Below are 24112 nucleotides of genomic sequence, written 5' to 3'. Positions count from 1 at the left end.
TTTCAATGACTCCGCAGTGAGGGCCATATCAGGGACATTCCCTCCCAAGCCTGTCTCAACGGAGACGCCTCTGCCTCCAGGGTTTTTCCTACCTCCCCGCTCCCCAGCCCCGGGGAGCTTTACTGAGGGTAAAAGACAGTGAGGGCCTTAACCAAAGAATGAGCTTTGAAGAATGGGACCTGACCACTACTTGCAGACCCCGAGGAATGGCTGAAGCAATCCTGCTACCCGAAGCCGCAAAGACTCCGAATAGGGAATCATAATGGCCGCACTCACTTCCAATCCTAGGACATTTCAATCCCCAGGTAGCGGGGTCGACCATAGTGGGGGAATTGGGGGGGGGAGGTCAAGAGATCTGGAAAAATGAGCTCCTAGCCTGCGCACAGTGACAGAGGAGACGGCCTTCACACCCCTCCTACTCTTCCTCCTCCCACCCCTTCTCCTATCCCCGCCAGTCGCCAGTTACCGGTCGCCTCTCACCTGCTGGAGCGCGAGGTGCAGAATCAGTACTGATCACAGACCCAGAAGCTCTGTCACTACGGGAGGGGAAGTCTTCAGCAGCGGTGGGGGGCGGGTCTAACCAGTCACGCGACCTTGAGCTCCGCCCTGCCTCCCCCATCCCGGCGCGCCGCTTCTCCGGGGCTTGTATTTTTGAAGATCGTTTGAATATTACTTTTCTTGCATTAAACGAAAAAAGTAAATTTAAGTCTTCACAAAGATTTGTTGTAAAGTGCAATGTAAAAGGCGTGGATGACAAGGGTTAAAGTGCATTGCTAAGGAAGTGACGTTCACATCACGATCTAGGGACCGGAAATGGCTATGGAGTTCCGTCCCTTTGGGGCCCGTCGGTAAAATCCCAGGCTATAAGGTTTGGGCCAATCACGTCACCTCAAAACTTGAGGCGTATTGGAGGGTAGCCAAGTTATCCGGCGGATTTTTAATCACATTTGTTTGTTTTTAAAATACCTCATTTATGTGAGTTTTCCATAGGCTTCTTTACATTTAGAAGAACCAGCTATGTAAAACCCTATTAGGAGACAAGAGCGTTTGAAGGTCACTCTGGAGACTACCAACTGGGAAGAACGGGGTCCGGAATGATCTTGCTGATGTGGGACAGGAAAGGGAGGGGTGGCAAGATCCGGATTTTACCGCCAGGGCCTACCGAGCAAGCCCCACAAGTAGTGTCGTAAGGGATGGGAGGAGGAGCATGTCGCCAGACGGCAGAGCCCTCCAGTAGAAAGATGGAGGTCCCAGAGTGGAGGGGGAAGGGTACCCGGAGGCGAGCAGTGCGGCTGCGCGCGAGGCGCCGGACGCGCCGGCGCGCAGAGGGGGCGGGGTGAAAGGTCACAGCGCGGCGGCGGGTCTGGCTGGCGGCAGCTGCGGGCGGGAGGCGAGAACCCTGTGTGCACGTGTGGAGAAGCGTCTGCACCAGCGCGGCGGCGGGAGATACCACTGCTGCCTCGGGAGACTCAGGGCCGCGCTCGACTCTCGCGGCCTCGGTCACCCGCTCAGCTTCCTGCCCAAGGCGAGGAGGCCAGCTTGCGGGGTTGGTGGCCCGAGCTGAGGGCGCGGAGAGCTGAGGGCGGCGAGGGCTACGGCGTTGATATCGGCGGTAACGACGGCCTCAGTAGGCGGGGAAAATGAAAGGGTGAGGAAGGGCAGCTGGACTGGGCCCGACCGGAGGGGTAGAGGGTTCCGGGCCCATTTAGAGGGAGAGAGCTGCGAAGGAGGGGAGAGAGAGCGAAGACTGGGCAAAGGAGAATTTCTAGGTATTTCAGGGACCGAGGTGAGGCTTGGGCTGTTGGCGGGCTGAAGGGCCAGCGGAGGCAAGACCCGGGGAACCCAGGATTTGGGCCCGGAGGACGAGGGTAGGTTAATTGGAGACTAGCAGCTGAGTGGGCAACAGAGAAAAGCCATTGTGAGGCGCCTGGGGCCTCTTATCTGGGAGCGGACGACCAAGCCGTCGCGGCCCGCCACTCCAGGTGTAGTGGTGTGGTTGTCCTCTTCTCCACATCCACACTCAACACTGGAACTGCCGTCTTTGACAACCTTTCACTTTTACTCATGCTTGGGAGCTGTGCAGAACCTTCTAGAGAGAGAAGAAATTGGAATAAAGAGCATGGGAATGAGTATTAAGAGCTAGTGACTCAACTAGATTTGGGTTGGGTCAGAGCGAGTGGAGGAGGGGGAGAGAGCGCGATCACTGTATACTTGGGGTGCCAAAATGTTTTAGGAAGTATTGTGGATCAGTAGGTGGAGCTATTGCTTCAGTAGTTCGCTGTTGCCCCCGACTGCGGTGAGAGGGTCTTGGGTTACTACGCTGCTTTCTTCAGGTGATTGGCAAAGTTAACGTTCGGTCTGTCACAATTTTAGATGAAATTAGGGACTATTTTGGTTCGGCTGTTTCCACTTGGATAAAATGTTTTTTTACCCTTAAGTTATATACTGTTAAAGATAAATTTCATAACGTTGTCTTAAAGCATTGCTTAGCTAAGCTCCGTTTTGAAAGCTTGCTTACCTTCCTTAGAGAAAGAAGTGAAACTTACGAATATTAAAAGCTTTCTGAGATGCTCAGTTTTTTTCTATTGTAAGTCGGTTAAAGAATTGTAACTATGTTTTAAGCTTAGTGAAGCCTTTCAAACTAGCTGTTCAGCACCCTTTTAAGGATGAAATAAGAGTCTGTTTTCAGAGTAATCTCATACTGCCTAAAGGATCTAAATATTATCTGTGTTTATCTGTGTTTGAGATCGATGAAGAGATTTCGAGAAAGTTTAATTCAGTCTTAGGTCTGTAACATTTCCTTACTTTAATTTTGCTTTACAAACTGGATAGTCATTCTAATGTTGAATTGCATGTTTTATAATAAGAATTAAAGTTTAGGAAACATGAAGATATTTTCACAGTACCTGCATTATTTCCCAAGTTCGAAAGAGTTTCAATTGGGAAGCTAGTTGAGGAATATAGGGAGTATTTTCTCCACTTGGATCATGATCTAGGAATTTGGGCTATTTTGTATATGGTCCAACATACTTGGAGAATTTTGTTTTTTCTGGTAGACTGCGCTCCTTACGTGTGGTTGCTGTCTGTTTTTATATTTTCATTGCCAGATACTCAATACATGTATCATGTTCTGTTAAAGTAAGAAAAATGAGGCCAAAGAGTTCCCAGTGTTGAAACTGCTGTGGATTTATAAAGAGGGGCCCTAAGAAATTATTCTGGATGCTTAGATCCAAAATCTTTGATCTAGCTCAGTCTCTATAGGGTGTAATATTCTTTCTGCTACCTAACTTGGCAATTGAAATGGGGCCAGTGATATTCACAATCTACCTTTAATTAATATACTTATGAAGCAATTATCTTTTTGTTTGGAATGGATATTTATGTGTACCCTGATGGAGGCAGATACCTAGAAATGAGCAACTGGCCAGATTTAGAGGAAACAGTTATTGAATCTGTACCTTATGCTATCAACTATGCCTGTATAATTCCTGTTACCTCTTATGATTGGGAGCTTGGAATTGTGTTCTTTTAAACTTTAAGATGATTTCATGGGAGTAGTCTCTTTTACTTCCCAGATGAACTCCCAGGTAAGATGGGACTTTAAAAATTTTTTTGCTTGTAAGTCTGTATTTAAAGCACTGAACAAATGAGAACAGTATAAGTTTAAAAGATGTTAAGGTCCTTGAGTTCCAAAGCTTGTATCACCATGCACAATATGGTCATTTTGATAGTCCTGACTCTTGATTTGGAATGGCCTGTGAAAGTGAAACGGTGATACAATGTGGTTTTATACAAAATCTTATTTGTTAAGTGTTTTATTGTATATTGAGCTAACTGAACAATAAGTTGAATAGAAATATCTAAAATTGGAAACTGCAGAATGCCCAACGCCAAGTCAGTCTATTATTTAAATATTTTACATTGTTGCCTATATTGCCTGTCATGTTGAAACTTTTAAAACTTATTTTATCTGGTTTTTCCTCATATTTATACTATGAGTATTTTTCTTAGCGCTAAGACATTCCATTGTATTGGCATGTATTTGCCTTTCTTCCATAGTAGATAAATTTCCAGTTATTAACTACTGTATGTGTTTATGTGCATGTCTAGAAGTTTGAGATCTAGAAAACGTTGCTTCCTTTTTACTGAAGTTGCTTGTTTTTATAAACCCAGGGACATTGTAGTTTGAATTTGTGGATGAATTTTTATCTGTTGTTCCTTTCTGAGGAAGATTCTTTCAAGAGAAAAGGTATGCCACAGGCAACCAAGACTGAGGTGGCAATGTAATTAGTGTAATAGAAAGTAAAACTAAATCCATTTACCCTTCAGTTGTAGCAAAAGGATGCAAATTCTAGTAAAAATGTCTTTAACAAGATATGAATGCTATAGATGACTAAAGTAAAGATGGGACAGTAGGTAGCAGTAATATAAATATAGAACTGTAGTTTACTAACTGAAATATTTAAAGAAGCCATTTTGACTACATGTTACTAGAAAATAAAATAAAAGATTCTGCAGTCAAACAAAACTATGAAGAACTCAGAATAATGGTTACCTCTGACAGCATGTGGACTGGGAAGGGCACAAAAAGTAATTTTCTGGCATGCTAGAAACATTCTTTATTTTATCTGGGTGTTGATTACAGGGTGGGGAGGGTGTATGTAAGTAAAAAAAAAAAAAATTCGTTGAGCTGTACACAGGATCTGTGATTTTTTTTTTTTTAACGCTTTAATAATGAAATTTTTTAAAGGTTATAAGCCAGTCAGGCTAAAGCCACATTTGACAACTCTTTATAAGCCTACAATTCATGTTCCTTGCTTCTGTGAAGCCAGTAATTGGTGTTTTATTGATTGAGATAGTGAATTTTAACAAATGCTTTGTGATTTTTTTAAAACTCATACATTCATCTTTATATCAAATGCTTTGTTATGCTATATGTAACAAATACTGTGTTGAGGTGAACCATATAAAATATAACTTACCTGGACCACAATTTTTAAAAAACAAAATCAATGTAGTATCCTAACTAATATAAAGAAGAAATATAAGGAAATAAATTATAATAAAATCTATTTTAGTGTGTAACGATCTGGTATAACTGTGCCACAAAACATAAGATCAAATGTTTGCGTCTGTCTGTAAATTGAATCATTGTATAATTTAGGAAGTATATCTACTACCTATATAGGTGTGTGCTTTGGTGACTCATGCTGTGTTGCCACCTGGTCTGATTTCTTCCCAAAATTGTAGACAACTCTTGGTAAAGGTCTTAATGTAGAATAATCAAGAATTTCTGGGTTGGAAAAGATTTTTAAAAGTCTTTCAGTAGGCCAAGCACTCAGCTATTGCATCAAAATATTAATATATTCCCTGTTTACTATAATTTCAAACATCCTTGCTGCTATTATGTGAATATTACTGCACATGTGATTGGTAGAATGGGAAAGTGGGACTACTATTGTCATTGGTTTAAATATGTATTTCTGTTATTGCAATTTATGATCAAATTAATTTTACATTGTTGAACATTAACTGTATTGTCAACTAAAATCTCTAAATCATGTAAAGCATTCTCTTTCAAGCTCAATGCTTTTTCCAGACCAAACCAATATTTATATTAAATTTCGCTTTGCAACTTCCTCTATTTTGGCCTGTGGAAATATTTTTGACTCCTCATTTTCTCGTCCAGTTATTAGCTATGGCTTTCAGCTTTGTGACATCTGGAAAGATAAACTTTCTCAGTTATTCAAGTGTCCTTCATCTTTTTTTTTTTTTTCCTTTAAACAAAACCTACAGTAACCAGTAGACTACCAGTAGAAGCCAATAGAACCATCCTTTCCATCATGAAAATGTGAATTGTATGGATTATGGTTTAATAGCTACAAAATTATATAATTGTGTTAGCAACTGACCCTGCTTTTCTTTTTCCTTTGTCTTCTATCACCTGTTTAGATCTAGTGCCTACCTTCTTGGCAAAATGTTAGTCTCATCTAATACATTGTGACTAGCTACAGTTGTCTGTTGAGCAGTTGAAATGTGCCTTGTGGAACTAAGGAATTCTAAATTTTACTTAAAAATTTAATTTTAAATTAAAATTTAAAAACTGATACTGAAAATCAGCTATTGGACAATTTTTAAAGAATATTTGAAACAACTTGGATATGTGAATCTACTGTAAATTTTATCAAATGTAAATACAGATCAAATATTTTTTATTTTTATGTTTGTTTATTTATTTATTTATTTATTGAGACAGCGTCTCACTCTTTTGCCTGGACCAGAGTGCTGTGGCGTCAGCTTAGCTCACAGCAACCTCAAACTCCTGGGCTCAAGCGATCCTCCTGCCTCAGCCTCCCAAGTAGCTGGGACTACAGGCATGCACCACCATGCCCAGCTAATTTTTTCTAGATATGTATTTTTAGCTGTCCATAGAATTTCTTTTTATTTTTTAGTAGAGACTGGGTCTTGCTCTTGCTCAGGCTGGTCTCGAACTCCTGAGCTCAAACAATCCTCCCGCCTCAGCCTCCCAGAGTGCTAGGATTACAAGGCATGAGCCACCACGCCCAGCCCAGATCAAATATTTCCAGGGAAAATTAACACCTGAATTGAAGTATGCTGTAAGTGTAAGAAATTGGATTTTAATTTTAAAGTTATTTCATTCATAAGTTTTATTTTGCATACATGTTGATATCATTTTTCCTTGTTAATGTGGATGTTAAGAAATTTAAATTTTTATGTAACTCCAATTATATTTCTTTTGGACACTGCTATGCTAAACCCATAAAAAAAAAACCCAAAGTTCTGTAAAATATGATGTCTTTCCTTGGAACCTAGTTTCTAGATGAGTCCTGGCGTGGCTGCTCATGCCTGTAATCCTAGCACTCTGGGAGGTCGAGACAGGAGGATCACTTGAGGTCAGGAGTTCGAGACCAGCCTAAACAAGAGCGAGATCCTGTCTCTACTAAAAATAGAAAAATTAGCTGGGCATGGTGGTGTGTGCTTGTAATCCCAGCTACTTAGGAGGCTGAGGCAGGAGAATTGCTTGAGCCCAAGAGTTTGAGATTGCTGTGAGCTAGGCTGATGCCACAGCACTCTAACCCAGGTGATAGAGTGAGACTCCGTCTCTAAATAAAAAATAGTTCCCAGATGATAGATATTTCTAAATGTTTCAATTTGTGGTCCAACACATATAGTTTATGACTGTTTATACCTCTGGTGAAGGATTCTGAGGTCACTTCTGGTTTTTGATTAAGGTGTTATAATCCAATTACCTTGTCTGCCATAGGTGGGAAAGGAATGGTTGCAAGTGTATATTTGTCTTTCCTGAACTAGTGCAACCTATATTCTGCCTCTATCATTGTTGAAGCTATTCTTAAGGGAATACCTTCTTTTCTCAGTCTAGAGGCTCCTTATCTCAGTCCCCTATAGTGGTGTAGTGAATGCTTGTTTATAAAACTGCTTGGCACACATATCTAATGATTTCTTTTGGATAATTTCCTAGGAGTGCATTTTTTGGATCAAAAGATACTCGCATTTTTAAACCTCTGATAGTTGCTGCCCGTTGACCTCCAAAATAATAGTAGCAATTTATACTGTCAGCAGTGTATAAAAGTACCCTTCTCTCTCCAAGGGCCAATTGATTGGGAAGGGGAGGAGCACTTGGAAAAACCTTAAGAAAATGGAGGAAGACATTGTGGCTGCCATTTCAGCCGTGGGTGGCATAAATTTCCGTTGTTTGGGCTACGTTCTATACATTGATAGTTTCCTTACAAGTTGGTTTTGAGTAATTACTAGCATATAGCCCTAACTCTAGTTTTACTTTTCTGATTAGGTAATAAATGGCATTCTCTGCCCCCTTTTTTTAAACCACTATTTTTTACTGGTCTTTTGTATGGCTTTGTGTCTTGCTTGTTTGTATAATTTACAAACAAGTCACAGAGTTTTTGTGGGATACTGTTTGCCTTAACCTTGAATTACAAAACAATCGAGATCGTGTTATTTAGAAAATGGGGTTGAGACATTCAGATTAATAAATATTGTTTATGTGTTGCCTATGTTTGGGGCCCACATCATTTGAAAGAAAATTTTTTGCAGGTTGAACTTTTTTGACAAGGGTAAGCAAGAAAAATATTTTGTACTTAGGAGCATTTTAAACTTTTCTTTTCCAGAAAAGGTATATTTAAAGATATATTTGCATTTCCCCTTCTAGGCTATGTAGTTTATTATTTATCTTAAAAAGGAAACTTACTGTAATGCAAAAAACATTGAACTAAACACAAACAAGTTTTAGTTGTGTGTGTCACAAAGGATAGTAGGGTCACTGATAAGTTTCTTGACCTCTGGGCCTTGGTTTCTTTGTCTTTAAAGAGAATGACTTGAACCTGAACAGGAACTCATGTGCCAGTTTTAATCTGTTAATGGTATCTCGTCTGTTGATAGCTTTGATGAGTTCTCAAGACTGCCAAAAAAGCAGGGGGTGGAGGGGAGCTACTACTCATACCTACCATGACTGCTGTGGCATGCGTGTCACATGTTAGCCATTCCTGATCTCTATCCGTGCTAACTTTCTATGATACCAAGAAACAAAACATTGGAATCATTTGAATTGTTCTCTTTTAAGCTGCTTTCTTCAATTTGCTCTTATACATGCCTACCCTTCCACCCTGCCCCCTCATGACACTCTTTTTTTATACCTAACATGCCAACTGGGCCAACCAATAGATTCTCATTTAATCTTCTCAGTATCTCTGTAAAGATAGTATATTATTTATAATCTACTAATGAAAAGAACAGGTATGTGGCTGGGTGCGGTGGCTCATGCCTGTAATCCTAGCACTCTGGGAGGCCGAGGCGGGTAGATCGTTTGAGCTCAGAAGTTTGAGACCAGCCTGAGCAAGAGCGAGACCCCCATCTCTACTAAAAATAGAAAGAAATTATCTGGCCAACTAAAAATATATAGAAAAAATTAGCCAGGCATGGTGGCACATGCCTGTAGTCCCAGCTATTCGAGAGGCTGAGGCAGGAGGATTGCTCGAGCCCAGGAGTTTGAGGTTGCTGTGAACTAGGCCACGGTGCTCTAGCCCGGGCAACAGAGTGAGACTCTGTCTCAAAAAAGAAGGGAAAGGAAAGAAAAAAAGATTATTCTGATTACATTGTGGTGGAGTTATCTCCTTGGCTCTAGTGTTGTTGTTCTTCATTAGGTTCTTAGAATTTGGACTGAAATGGCCTGAACCATAGTGCTAAGAGAAAGGGTATAGGAACAGGTTATGAAGATATTTGAGGAAACAGAATTAACAAGAATTAAAATAGGACATAAGGATACATCTAAAACTAAATGTCTGTATTGGGTGAATTATAGAGAATAGTGATAGATGCTTTAATTTCATGTAAAGAAACTTTTGGGTGTGTTGAATTTGAGATTCTTGTGGAGATCACTAGTAAGCATTCAGAAATATATACCTGGATTCAGAGATTTGGAAATAAAAACAACATCATTTAGGTGATCATAAAGGAAAAGCCATAGCTGGGAAGGAGCTTTCCTAATTGAATACATGATTGACAGTAGAAAAAAATTGCCAAAGAATAATTTTTTCTTTTTAGGTTATAGTTAAGTAGATTGTATCTGTATACTTACCATTAGTAACCAACCAAATGATTGCTGAAATTTTTTTTTTACTTCTAATACTTAACAGTCACACGATTTGGAGAGTTGGTCCACCCCACCACCACTGTTTTGATTCTTGCTAAACCTGTAAAACAGTGACTGTCAACCAGGGGCAAACCTCCCCCCCCCCCCCCCCACTCCATGCTCCTCCACCCCTTCCTGATTATTGGTAATGTCTGGAGACGCTTTTGGTTGTCATAACTGGGTGGGGAGTGTTCTGACACCTAGTGAGTAGAGACTAGAGATTCTGCCAAAACATCCTACAATGCACAGGAAAGCCCTCCACAACAAAGAATTATCCAGCCCCAAATGATAATAGTATTGAGATCGAGAAACCCTGCCGTAAAATCTAGATGAAATGGGAAAGCCCATCAATTATGTTACGGATTTAGAGATTCTTGGGTTTGCCGAAAGTTTAGTGATTTCTTGAACTATTTGAGGTCCTGCCCTCTAAGTCTTATAGTTTAGAAGAGGTAAGGTATAAAAAGAAATGCTTATAGCAGTGCAGAGTTGTGCCTTGGAAGGGGAGAAACAGACAGGGTGTGGTGGTTCACATCTGTAATCCTAGCACTCTGGGAGGCTAAGGCAGGAGGATCCTTTGAGCTCAGGAATTCGAGACCAGCCTGAGTAAGAGCAAGACCTGTCTCTACCAAAAATAGAAAAAAATTTGCAGGGGGCAGTGGCGCACGTCTGTAGTCCCAACTACTTGGGAGGCTGAGGCAGGATGATTGCTTGAGCCCAGGAGTTTGAGGTTGCAGTGAGCTACGATGACACCACTGCACTCTAGCCAGGGTGACAGAGACTCTGTCTCATAAAAGGGAACGGGGGAGGAGAAACAGTAATATAGTTCATATGAGGTAGAAATCTCAGTGGGTGACATGACAGGTTAAGGCCTCATGAGCAGTTAGTATTTAAGCTGTTATTTGATAAATTCTGAGTGGGCTTACTTTTAGGTTGAAGGAATTTATTCTCTAGGGGAATCCCTCTTTCATATAATTTACTTGAAGCAAGAGTTTAGAACCAGATTACTGCCAGCTTAGAAAAAATCACCTACTCTCTAACCCCTTGAAATTTTTAAATCAAAGGACGATGGGCATACTTTGATCCTTGCTAAAAGATACTTTGAGTTTTATGCAAAGGTACTTATCAGTACACATCAGAAAAACGTTTCCCGATAGATCTCTCTCCTTTTTAAAATAACCTTGAGGAGTAAAGATGACTCCTTTGAAGGGAACATGGTGTAGCTGATCTTACACTATAGCAGAAGTTCATGGATACAGGCCTGATTCTGGCTTTATTGATAACTGTCTGTATAACTATAGGTACATTTGTCTTGGGGCTTCAGTTTTGTCATCTGTAAAATGAAGACCCAGTCCAGATCAAATACTGCGCAACAAACAACCAAGCAGGTGAAATTTTGTGCCAAGGTGCACTTAATACCCATTGAAAGTATAAATAGGCTTTAAGCTTTTTCTATACTTCATTTTCACTTTTTGCTGTATAACTTTAAAAGTCACACTTTGGACCTACTCTGGAGGCTGAGGTGGGAGATCACGTGAGCCAGGAAGTTGGAGGCCAGCCTGGGCAACATGGCAAGACCCCTGTTTTTAAAAAAAAGTCACACTTTGTACAGAGAAGGGCTCACTTTCATGGAGTCATGTCCCCATCTTGTGGCCTTTCAGAATATTGCTACTAAGTTTGCTTTTACAATTATGGGCATAATTGGCATTACCTTTAGTAGCATTTGAGTACCTTTTTAAATTATTTTATTTTATTTTATTTTATGAAGAAATGAAGTCTTGCTCTGGCTCTGTCACCCAGGCTGGAGTGCAGTGGCACGATCAAAACTCACTGTAACCTTGAACTCATAGGCTCAAGTGATCCTTCTGCCTCAGCCTCCCAAATTGCTGGGATTACAAATGTGAGCCACCGCGCCAGGGTTGAGTGTTTATTGTCTGATGTTGCTGTGCTAAAATTTAACATGGTTATCTCATTTTATCACACTGATTGTTTTATAAGCCAAGGGTACTACTACCATATTGTAAGCCCAAAGATTATGTATATGAAATTTTACTAATGAACTAATTTTGTGGTGTTGACGCAAATTAATAGCTAATGGGCTCTATAAAGAGCAGGCTAGTAGCTGCATTTTCACATCTATGGACTACTAAGTGGGCACTTTTGCAATTGTTGTTTCTTATTTATATCACAGTTTATCCCACTTTTAGTTCCTTAGTTTAAAAACTTTGGTTTGTAGATGCCTTGGGGTTTGATTGTTATAGATTTGAAAAAGAGGAAAAAATAGCATGTCAAGTGAGTTTACTTGAGCTAACAGAATCATTTAGTTTCTTTAATAACTGTTGTCTTCAATTTTTTGTAGTTAGGGTTGTAAACTCCAGTGCTAACAGGAGCCAAGCAGATGAGGTAAATTAGTAAAGCAAGAGAAGCTGTAAATTCAGGCTTTATGAAAAATCTTCTCATTTAAATATTTATTAACAACCAACTTAAACACAAGAAAGAAAAACTATGGGTCACATAGGTGTGACTACATAGCTGTTAGGCCAGCAATTTGGGGCTTATCTACATAGTAAAGGTTTTAAACTACTGATAAATTAAGATAGCCTACATTGTTAATGTATATTGGAATCTTAGCAGAAGTAAGCAGTGTACTGGTCTAAAACCCAGGTTTTAGAGTCACGGCTCCTCTATATTAGCTGTTTTACACATATAGTAAACCTAAAGTATACCTTATAGTACTACTTGTATAGGGGAAATTATTTGTATTTTAAGTGAAACTCTTCTGATCATATGGCATATTTTTTTCCAGTGACCTATTCCACTTCTCTGCACCCATCTTGAACCTCTATTTCCTCACCAGATTTCTCAGATTTAGAAATGTATACACATGCAGTGCGAAGTTTACTTTAGCTGAGTGTTAAATTTGGATGTTTTACATAACAAGCTTAATTACAAAAGTAAAGATTCCAAGGTGGGACTTCAGAGTCTGAATTTTTAACCGGCAAGCTTATCCCTGTATAACCAGGTTTGGAATCCACTTTGTGACACTACTCTGGGTTTTTAGTGATGTGTTATAAAAGGGAATTCTTTCGTGTAAAAAGTCTAGGTGCATTCCCTCTACAATCCAGTTTTTATCTATTAGGATTGCTTCCAGTCACATTGGGTAACATTTAAACTGCATCATTTAAGTAATTTTTTTTACGTGCTCATTCTTACCTTAAAAGTGTTTGACACTATTTTGATAGGGAAAAAATAATAACAGAACATGTAAATATTTACAACAAAGGCAAAAACTATGACAGACTAGCCTGAGACTACTGAATTTGGAAGGTGGGGGGTGGTCTGTACTGGAATGGAAGGCTCATTCTCATCCAGCTCTTATTCTATGTTTCTTCTATAAATCAAAGTCTTGGTACCGCTGGAGATTGAGAAGTACCGCTGGAGATTGAGAAGTTGCAGTTTGTTAAAGGCTTAAAGGTCTTGGCTCCTTTTACTTGTTCTTTCCAACAGTATTGCATAAATAAGGCATCAGTTGCTTTCTACTGTGAGTTTTAGTGTCAAGAATAACATGCCTGCAAAGTACTACAGCTTGTGTCTATGTAATGAGTAATTTTTTTTAACTTTGTAGTGGAAATTTCAAACACAAATGAAAATAAAGAGTATAATGAACCCCATTGTCCAACTCCAGAAAGTAGGATGGATCAGTCCCCATGTTATTTTATCTTTGCCTGACCCACACTTTTCCCTTTTCCTTTTTAGCTGGAGCATTTCTAAGGAAATCCTAGGTATAGTACCCTACTCTACCTGTAAATATTTCTGTGTGAATCTTTAACATAGAAAGACTTTTTAAAAAATACAATTACAATACCTAATATCATCTTCTGATCTGATACCAGTCTATATTTAGTTTTTTCCTGTGTCTCATAAATGTCTTTTTAAAATAGGCTTTCACATCAGAATCCAAAAAGGTCCACAAATTGCAATTAGCTGATAAAGGAGTTGTATCCAGAATATATAAAGAACTCTTACAATTCAGCAATAAGATAAGTAATCCAATTAAAAGTTGGAATTCTTATGGATTAAACTAGTGTAAGAATTCTAAGTTTTTTCCTAGGCCTAGACCATAGGAAAAATAATTAAATAGACATTTCACTAAAGAACATATACAAATGGCTAACAACCATACAGAAAGATGCTCAGCATCATCAGTCATTAGAGAAATGCATGTCCTATGAGATATCACATCACACGACTGAATGGCTATTAACAAAAAGGCAATAAAAAGTGTTGGCAAGGATATGTATAGAAACTAGAACCCTAGACGTTACTGATGGAAATGTAAATGTAGCCTCTCAAGAATATTACAAGGATAAGGTGGGAGTATCGCTTTATCCCAGGCATTGGGAGGCTACAGTGAGCCATAATCATGCCACTGCACTCCACCATAGGTGACAGAGCAAGACCCTCTCTCTAAAAAAGAAAGAAGAAATGTTACAAGGAAGGAAGTCCAGATGTGTCAGAGTAAGCCTTGTGATACCATTTGGACAAAGACTTAAAGGAGGTAATCTGTAGCCAAGGTTGGAGAGGCCATGCACTGACATAGGAAAAGCTGCAGGTTAAGCAGCAGTTGAGGATCAGAAATTCAGTCTCATTATGTTTACTTTGAAGTGTCTACTAGACATGCTTTGGATCCAGGAGTTGGAGTACAAACTGGCTATAGTTTTAGGAATGTATCATTGCAATTTTGTTCATGTTTTATCTTCTGTTTAGAGAGCATCTCTTGTCCTCCCACAAAACAAACTCCTAGTCATCCTTTAAACCTAATATTCTAAAATATTAAAATGGAGGGTGACCTCTGTTAGAATGGTAACATGCCATTCTAATATTATTTCCGTACTTTGTGTACATACACTAATTACTAGCAGATTGTATTGTATATACTTGTCTTTCTTACTAAGTGTTAAGTGTAAACTCTTTTGCATTCCAATTACTTAGTGCATAGGTGTTCAAATGTTTATTGAAATAGAACTAATTTATGCTTTGAATAGGCAACTCTACTGTGTTCATAGACCGTTAGGAAAATTTAGATTGACTGAATTCTCTCTCTCTCTCTCTCTCTCTCTCTTTCTTTCTTTCTTTCTTCTTCTTCTTTTTTTTTTTTGGAGATACACTTGCACTGTTGCCCTAGGTAGAGTACAGCAGTGTCATTGAAGCTCACTGCAACCTCCAACTCCTGGACTCAGGAGATCCTTTTGCCTCGGCCTCCCGAGTAGCTGGGTGTGCAACGCCATGCCTGGCTGGTTTTTATATTTTTACTAGAGACGGGGGTCTCGCTCTTGTTCAGGCTGGTCTCGAACTCCTGAGCTCAAGCAGTCTTCTGGCATTGGCCTCCCAGAGTGCTAGGATTACAGGCGTGAGCCACTACGCTTGCCCAAGCTCTATTCTTAGATTAATTTTCTAGCAGAAACTTTGGACTTTAACTTAATTTTTTAGTTTTTTTAACTTCTAAAAACTTTTTGGTTGTTTACAATCAAGTCATGTTCTTGACATTTGTTCATATCCCTGTGCTTATGCCTTTAATACTACATGTTCTTTGCTAAATTATATTTACAAGTTGATGATATTACTATGATATATTTAGAATACCCACATCTTAAAATAATTTGGAGCTAAGTGATCAGGATTACAGAAGTATTCCATTTCATATCATGTCGATGAGAGTTAAACTATATTTGAACCTGAATTTTTGCTGACAAAGTTACATTTAATGGATACTTTGAAATTGTTTCTAGCAAGTTCTGACAGTCTAGCAAGAATCAATTTGATTAATTTCTCAAACAGCTACCAAGCTATTTTTAGTATCCCAGATCTATTTAAAACACATATGTATATATGTGCATAGAAAAAATATTGGAAGAGTATATCAACAAAGTTATTTCTGGTTGTTTTTACAGGATATTTTTACTACTCAAGTCATTTCTTTGATATACTTTTTTAATAAAATCAAGATGTGTTTCTTTTTAATTAGGTGGGGAAAGATTAAGGTGCCTATTTTCTAATGATTTAATATTGTTTCCTCTATTTAGGCTTGATCTGCCCATCCTAACGGGAACCTTTTTAGTAGTTAATTTGTTAGACTCAATCTAACACAGTGCACTGTAACTGCCTTTTCTTCCTGTATGAAGTCAAGAGATACCTGGTTATTAACCTTTCAAAAATTGTAAATATGCTTGAAACCTAGTAATTATCCAGAAATCATTCCTAAAATTTAGAAAAATCTCAAGTTCTTTCACTTATAATTTAGAAGCTTGACTTCCTAGATTCTTAAATTATTCTGTATTATTTACAGTTATACTTCATAATGTAATTTTTAAAAAACGGACTAAGATTTTTTTTTAAAGTGGATTGGAGTGATTTTTAAATGATATGCTCTAAATATAATCAATGTAAGTTATACTAGATGTAAAATAAATTATTGCACCCAATTTATGGCACTGTGGTAAGTTAAAGAGCAGTATAGGTGAGACATGATCTCTATTTCAGGATTTTAAAGGATCCTATATTTTACAGGATAACACTATCTGCAGATTTAAAAAAAAAAAAAAATGTGTAGTAGACAGTGGAGAAGTAAACCCAGTATGTTTTAGTCAGAAAAAGGTTTTGGGCAAAATGTCATTTTCTTCAGCCTTAAAGAAGAAAAACCAGGGTGTGCTTTAATGAAGAGGGGGAGTTCTGTGAATGAAATGTAACCTACTTAAAGATGACATGAAACTCATACAATTCATTATAGTTGTCAATGCTTGGGGGGAGAAGGCCATATTTACTCACGTGGCTAGAAAGTGGAAGGGACTATACAAGAAAATCTCTCTCTTTTTTTTTTTTTTTTTTTTTTACTAACATTTTGCATCTCTAACCTGTGTGCCTGCTAGGAAACTGTTCAGATTTTAAGAAAACATACAAAATATGCAAGGATGATTAGTCATAAAAATAGTACAAAACAGTGGCATAAAAATTAAATAATTGAGGCAGGAAAGCTAAAGTTCCAAATGAGTTAAGCCTTTCAAAACTGCCAAATATGACAGGAAGGGCACTTTGCACTATCTTTGTGTTCTTGGTACGGAGTACTTAAATATGAGGTAAACTTTGCTCTCAATTTTTGCTGCTGACTGCTTAGCAAAGGAGCATGTTCTCCAAACTGGACGTTCGAGAGTGATACGGTTTAGAGAATTGTAGCATAAGATAAAATACAACATCATATTTGCCTCTATCCAGATATATCAACTTTGGAAATTTCTTCCATTTTTCATTTTCTTCGGTCATTCTATTATAATGATCTGTAATTGTTACTGTTGTTTTTAAAAAACAGGGTTTTGATTTGATTGTCTAAATTTTAACATTTTAGAGAATACTGTTTTAAAAATCATAATTTCTACACATTTTTAAAATAACCTTTCATTTTTCTGTGTCAACAAAAATTGGATCTATGGTGAAGGGGAAGGAGGAGAGGCAAAAAAAGTTGGATCTATAAATATAGTTGGAAAGTGTTTTTTTCCCCCACAAAACAATGTATTGTGTCTTTTTGTGCTAATAAAGTGGATGTAGCATGCTTTATTTAACTAGTCCTGTATTAGTGGACACTTAGATTATTCTTTTCTTTTTTTGCTATTATGAAAGTGTGGTAATTAACATTCTCATTTAATCATTTTTCCAAGAGATTTTCATAACCGAATATGATGCAGATGATTGCTAGAGTGCATTGTTTGCATTTTCCTGCTGTTGACTCTAATGCTGATCTGAAACCAGCACTTTCGTGGATAGGACCTACATAGTTTTCTGGCTGCTCAGTTGTCATCATAATGTTTAATTTTTGAATTCTTGATTTTTACTTTGATTTGGTGTTCTCTGGTTTTGCCACCCACTTAAACATCTTGTTTTTAGAAGGCAAATAATGTATACAGGCAACTCTCTATTAACGATAGTGTTGGCAGTAATAGAAAGAAAAAATGTAGAATGCCGTCAGGTTTGCCTTGTCACATTTGATAAGCCTAATTTAGCTTGCAGTAGTGAAATTGACTTGAGCTATTAAGAATTCCTTTTGTTGACATCTCTGCCAGCATAGCAACTTTGGTAGTATGAGTCTGAAACTTTTTAGCTTTAATCTCTTTTCCCATGGGACCAATTGCTTTGATTACATGTGGTTTCCTAGAAATGCTACTGTTGCATTCTTGATTGGTAGTTTTCAAACTGGGATGTTTTTCAATATGTAGATTCCCTTGTTTCCAGAAATTCTGGTTCTGAAAGTGCAGGAGAGAGGTGTGTGTCCAGGCTTGTGAATTTTGAATACCACATCTGTGACTGATACAGGTGGTTCCTGGACCACTGTTCTTGATGAGTAGAACGCACATAATTATTGCATGCTTGGATTATTTTCTTAGAATAAATCACTAGAAGTAGGATCACTTGGACAAAGGAGATGTAATTTTTAGGTTTTCAATACATAGTGCTAGATTGTCCTAAAGAGATATTGTATCTATTTACATCCCATCTGCAGAGTGTAAGAATATGCTACCCTCTTGCCAATGTTAAGTATCATCAGTCTTTTTTCATCAGTAATAGGTGGATCTAAATTTTTCTGAACTATAAATTACAAAGAAAATTTTGGCATTTAATGTAGAATATTATTCTGGCCTTAGTATTTGTTGTATGCTGTTATTTGTCCCTAAATGTGTACAATTGTATGAAAACTATAAATAGAATTTGGATTAAATGGCTGGCGGGATTTGCTTATAAGTAGTAATTTTGATAGGACTATAACGTCACTATGAAAGGGCTGGGTTTATCAATCATGTAAAAAAGACTTGGTATCCTTTTGATATATTCATCTTAGCAAATTAAGCTAATTATATTTTATTGAGTACATTTTGGTTTGTTCCAGTAGCCGGATCGAGCTGGGAGATGTAACACCACACAATATTAAACAGTTGAAGAGATTGAACCAGGTCATCTTTCCAGTCAGCTACAATGACAAGTTCTACAAGGATGTGCTGGAGGTTGGCGAATTAGCAAAACTTGGTATAATATGTTTTTTTTCCTCTCTTCATTTGTTTGTGTTCTTGAACCCTTGTTTTTAATATTAGAGCAGAAAGAGTTAACTGATTTAGTCTCCGTATTTTACAAGTGAGGAATTGGAGGTGGTCTACATGCTAAGAAAAATGTCAGAGAAATCAAAATAAAATATTTGAATTTTAAAAGGAAATGCTCGGTGTTCTTTATTTAGTGTATGCCTGTGTATTTTCACGTATTTAGCTTTACTCTAGAGGAGGCTTAAACTTCCCTATTCCCTAAAACAGTGTATGATTTTTGAGACCACTGATACTCACAAAGGAGCTGATAAAATTTAATGTTGATAGCAACAGTGTAGTCCTTTAGAAGGGAAGAGTATTAAATAAAATGTGTTATTCTGTCTATTGAGCGTTATATCTTTATATTTTCCGTGGCAGCCTATTTCAATGATATTGCTGTAGGTGCAGTATGCTGTAGGGTGGATCATTCACAGAACCAGAAGAGACTTTACATCATGACGCTAGGATGTCTGGCACCTTACCGAAGGCTAGGAATAGGTAAGATTATTTCTGATTGTTTTACTTCTTCAAAAAAGCATAAATACATTGTTAATGTATCTAATCTAGTAGGTCAGTTTCTTTTTTGGAATATTGGGAAAGGGTTACTGAATATATAAAATAAGGTGAAAAATAACTAGTGTTTATTCATTAACATAATTCAGTTGGAAGCCCTACATAGATTTGTCATTCACATCCCCTTTTGCTTTTTCTGTATTTCTTCTGCCCAGAAGTGCTTGTATAAAAAGGTTGATTTTGTGATAACAGTTTTAAACATATGTAATTATTGTAGGGAAAGAACAAAATTTTGGAAAATAAGGATATCTGTTGTATACCTTATAAATTCTATTAGGACACAGTAGCTAAGATAGCAGATGGATAGATGTGTAATTTAGAGGTTAATTTATGAGATTACTTATTTGTTTATCTTATTAATAGGAACTAAAATGTTAAATCATGTCTTAAACATCTGTGAAAAAGATGGCACTTTTGACAACATCTATCTGTAAGTAAAATGCTATTTAATGTTCTTATTTAAAGAGTGTATTTGACAGTAGAAATCTTTACTGGAAACTTTAAAATCTGGTCATTTATTTCACTGTGACTTTGGAAACACCATGAAAGTAGTTATTGTAGTTGTTACAAAGTATGGATAGTTTGTTTTGTTTGTTTTAATAGATAAGGAAGCTGAGATAAAACACAGAGCTTTATTATATTGGGATGGGAGCTCCAAAGTCATAGGGATGAAACCAGGATCAAAACTCAGGTCTTCAGAATTCAAGACCATTATTAATACCATTAAGATTAATTTTCTTATGCCATGCTGTTTGTACTTTGTGTATTTTGTTTAAAGCTATCAATGATGTGCTCATTTGCAGTAGAGTATAATAATCAAAATTAGAGATTACCTAGTTGAGATTATACTTGAATCTCAAGAGGCTGTAGATTAAGAGCCACGACTAAGATCACAGCCATATTATTTGATAATTCATTTTGGCAATGGTAGAGATTAAATTGTGCAGTGTTATTTTGGGGAGTAATTGAGAAAGCTCAAATTTTTTATTTTCAAAATATACCTTGTTTTCATCAATCTAGAGAAACATGTCAAAATATGTTCACATTTTGAAACTAGTTTTTAATTTTTCATCATTTTTTTTTCTGTATGTTTATATGGCCTTTGAGTCATTCCTATGGTTATTTATCCTTTATTTTTATGTACAGGAATCTTTTCTATCCTTACAATAAAAAATAAGATAGGTAGAGTACTTTGCCCTTTGTTTAGTTCAAGGATGAACACTGTTACTGAGCTTCCTGATCTTAGCCAGCTGTCTTGTAAATGTAAGAATTAGGTTATAAGTGTTAAAATTGTCATGAAAAGGTTTTCAGGAAACAAGTACCTGATCTTTGTTGATTACTGGTAATTGTGAAGAGGATGTAACAAATGTCTACAATATTCTAATTCCAACTAATTTGGAACCATCTGTAGAGAACACTTAAAAGATGATGAAACCTTAATTTTAATTTTTTTTCTGATGCTTTTATATCTCAGGCATGTCCAGATCAGCAATGAGTCAGCAATTGACTTCTACAGGAAGTTTGGCTTTGAGATTATTGAGACAAAGAAGAACTACTATAAGAGGATAGAGCCTGCAGATGCTCATGTGCTGCAGAAAAACCTCAAAGTCCCTTCTGGTCAGAATGCAGATGTACAAAAGACAGACAACTGAACAAATAACAAATGAACTTTCTTGCACTTGCTTGTCGCCAAATAAAAGAGAGACCCATTGATTCCCCCCCCCCTTTCTTTTAAAGCATTTTCTTCTCCTAGTTCATGTTTTTCCTTCTTTTCTTTTCTTTTTCTCCAAAAGTTTAAAACTTTCAAGGACTTTAAAAAATAATCATGCTTGGATTGTTTTAGTTCTCTTATTTTTGTGAGGTGGTTCGATTGAAGGAAGGAGAAGGTAGAGCTGTTTGATTTCATGGTTAAGATGTATGGTCCCAAAAAGTTGGGTGTCAAATAATTTCAAATTTTTTAGGTGTTTTTTTTTTTTAATGTCCTGCTTTCACATTGAAGGGCAGAGCCTAAAAAATAGTGTATATTTCAAAAGGCAAAAAGAAGCAGCAGCAATATCTTGTTCTCTAATTAATAGACAAGTTTAGTGTGTTTGTGGTACTTTGGATTTTTTAAGATTTTTGTGGGATACAAATCCCTAGACATTGCCTTCACTCCACCTTTAGTCCTTCTGAGCACTCTCTCAGAAGTTGGACCATTGTTATCCTTGTAAGAAATACTAAGCTTATTTTGATTTTTTTTTTTTTTTTGCAATTATTTCTTCTTTTGCTGGTGGGTGGGGCAGTTTGGGTAGGTAGTGTTATACTTTGGTCTAAGTATTTGAGTAAAACTGCTTTTTTGCTAATGAGTGGGCTGGTTGTTAGCAGGTTTATTTTTCCTGCTGTTGATTGTTACTAGTGGCATTAACTTTTAGAGTGTGGGCTGGTGAGATTAATTTTTTTTAATATCCCAGCTAGAGATATGGCCTTTAACTGACATAAAGAAGTTTTTTGTGATTTAATTTTTTTTCTCCTGTCATTTTTCTTCAGTAAACCCAACAATAGTTAGTCTAACCTTAAAAATGGAGTTGATGTCCTTATAGGTCACTACCCCTAAATAAACCTGAAACAGGTGTTTTCTCTTGGACATATTAAAAAATACCTACAAGGAAGCTTAGATGGACTTGTGGCACAATAAATGCATTAAATGTCAACTAATGCAGCTATTAAAAGTGGCCACTGCGTGTTTGGTTTTATAGGAAAGCATATCTAGACAGTATTTTTGAGAATAACATAGCTATTGCTTATCTGTTGGTGAACATCCCAGATTTGTTTACACTGTGTGCCTACGATATGGAGTTTAAGGATTTGGGGTAAGGGGAATTATTAAACATATGGCTTCTATTCTTGGAAAAGGAGAAGTATAAAGTGTTAATAATGCAAATGTCACTGTGACCTCCTGTACTGACAGTACTGATTTATGCCAAGATCATTTTCTGGCACATAGGGATTAGCTTTGACAGGTTGCTAACTTTTTGAAGATGGGAAACATCTGAAATATTCATGTTTTCTTCCCGTAGTCCCATCTCCCAATATTTAGAAATTTTTAGATTACCAGTACTGATGGCCCAAGAAATATCTCAAATACACTTTAAAACAATGCATGGGCTTGAGTTTTCTGTCATTAGACTTTAAAAGGAAGTTTGATTCATAATATTTATCCTCTTATGTAAAATTTTGGTGTAAAAGTCTCATCTCCAAATACGTTAAATGACAGAATTATTTTATAAAATGTTTGTGCACACTTTATAACCTTAAGTTTTTATTTGAGAATGTGAAAGTACAAAGTACATAGACTTCAGCAGTCTTGAGTGCCAAGAATAACACAGAAGAAGATAGTTGATATAGGGTTCTAATCTTAAGATGGTAAAAATGTAGACAGACCATGCTGGGTTTTTTGGGTATCAGTTTCTTAAACAGTCCAAATCTAAGCTTAGAAGAAAAGTTTAGTGTTGAGCACCTTTACCTTCATAGATAAGCTTCAGCTTGCTCTTGCCAAGAGAATAGTGCTTGAGTTACAGAAGGCGTGATTAGTTTGAAGAATTCAGCCTTTTTGTAAACTTTCAAGATATCAAAATAGATTTTGATATGTAAATGAGTTTTCTGAGATGACACTGCCTCAATTTCTATAACCGTTTCACCTGGACTATCTAATCAGTCCTATGAATGTATCCCTAAATGTGGTTATTGAAAACCGAATAGCTGCCTCATGACAATTTAAATACATGTTATTTAAGGAGGAAAAAAATGTTAAATTTGAATTGAGTGTGTAGGCTCCCTATATGATTATAGAGTTTTGTTTTCCACACTAGTCAATGACTTAAATTGTAAATGTTTGTAAAGGGTTAATTGTCCTACATCAAACATTATGTTAAATAATTCCATCCACTTACAGAGGAGGAGGAAGATTTGGAAGAGGTAGAAGGTGGGCACTAGTTCATACGCCTGTGGGTCGGTAAAGACTGAAGTAATGTCCCATGTGTAGTTGGTTATTTTGAAAAAAGTATCTTTGAGGTAAAACAATTCTATTAACTGGAAGATCACAGGATATATCCATCATATTTTTCAGTACAAATAGTTTTATTGTGGGGCAAATAGGTTAAAATTATACTGTATGGTAATTGCATTTAGGTTCTAAAGAAGAATCTGTAGAGAAATCTATGCAATATATAATTTGTCCAGATTAGTTTTCATTTGGGGAATGAAGTTCTGCAGTATCTCTAAAGCAGTTTATTCAGCAATTGAAAGTCCTCCAAAAAGAGAACTATTGGGAAACAATGGTGTGTGGTGGTGGAAAAGAAAAGCTCCCTCAGTTTTTTGGAGGGAATAACTTTAAAAATACTTAAATGGCTGAGTTTACTTGGTGCAGTTAAGAATTAATCTTGTCAATTTTAACATTGCTGTTACATCTGAAATAAATTTATGTGATGTTCTGGTAGTGATCTGTGATGTCTATAAATGTCAAAGAAAACTCTTGTGTTGAATTCTGCAGTCAGTGACTGTATGTAGACATTGTGTACTGTTGCCCATTCTGCTTTTATTTACTTTCACATTTCTTTAAGATCTAATTTAAAACCCATTAAAACAGTCCAGTTGTAATCAAGGCATCCTAATTGAGACCTTTTGGAACTTGGTGGATACACTGCCCAATATCTGCAGTCCATTCCCAATGAGAGAGAAAATAAGATCTAAGGAATTG

At 37.1% G+C, this 24112-nt stretch overlaps 2 protein-coding genes across 3 annotated transcripts in view; one reads left to right on the top strand and one right to left on the bottom strand.

The window, feature by feature from the left end:
* Window positions 1-552, bottom strand: part of ATP6V1A (ATPase H+ transporting V1 subunit A) — a 55672-nt gene extending 55120 nt beyond the window's left edge. Inside the window, exon 1 of the mRNA XM_069472629.1 lies at window positions 481-552. The gene's annotated coding sequence lies outside the window, so the exon portion shown is untranslated. The remainder of the gene's footprint in view (window positions 1-480) is intronic.
* Window positions 553-1367: 815 nt separating this feature from the next.
* NAA50 (N-alpha-acetyltransferase 50, NatE catalytic subunit) lies at window positions 1368-23831 on the top strand. Of its 2 annotated transcripts, none has more exons than XM_069472628.1 (5): window positions 1368-1648; window positions 18621-18754; window positions 19183-19302; window positions 19741-19807; window positions 20852-23831. In XM_069472628.1, exons 1-5 carry the CDS (start codon window positions 1641-1643, stop codon window positions 21027-21029), a joined length of 507 nt encoding a protein of 168 aa, XP_069328729.1. In that variant the 5' UTR covers window positions 1368-1640; the 3' UTR covers window positions 21030-23831. The 2 variants fall into 2 exon arrangements, with proteins under 2 accessions (XP_069328729.1, XP_069328728.1); XM_069472627.1 differs by having other exon boundaries at window positions 18618-18754.
* Window positions 23832-24112: the final 281 nt, after the last annotated feature.

The sequence above is a fragment of the Eulemur rufifrons genome, chromosome 7 (genome assembly GCF_041146395.1).
Source record: "Eulemur rufifrons isolate Redbay chromosome 7, OSU_ERuf_1, whole genome shotgun sequence".
In the NCBI taxonomy this organism is placed as follows: Eukaryota; Metazoa; Chordata; class Mammalia; order Primates; family Lemuridae; genus Eulemur; species Eulemur rufifrons.
This window is presented reverse-complemented; position numbering and strand designations above follow the sequence as displayed.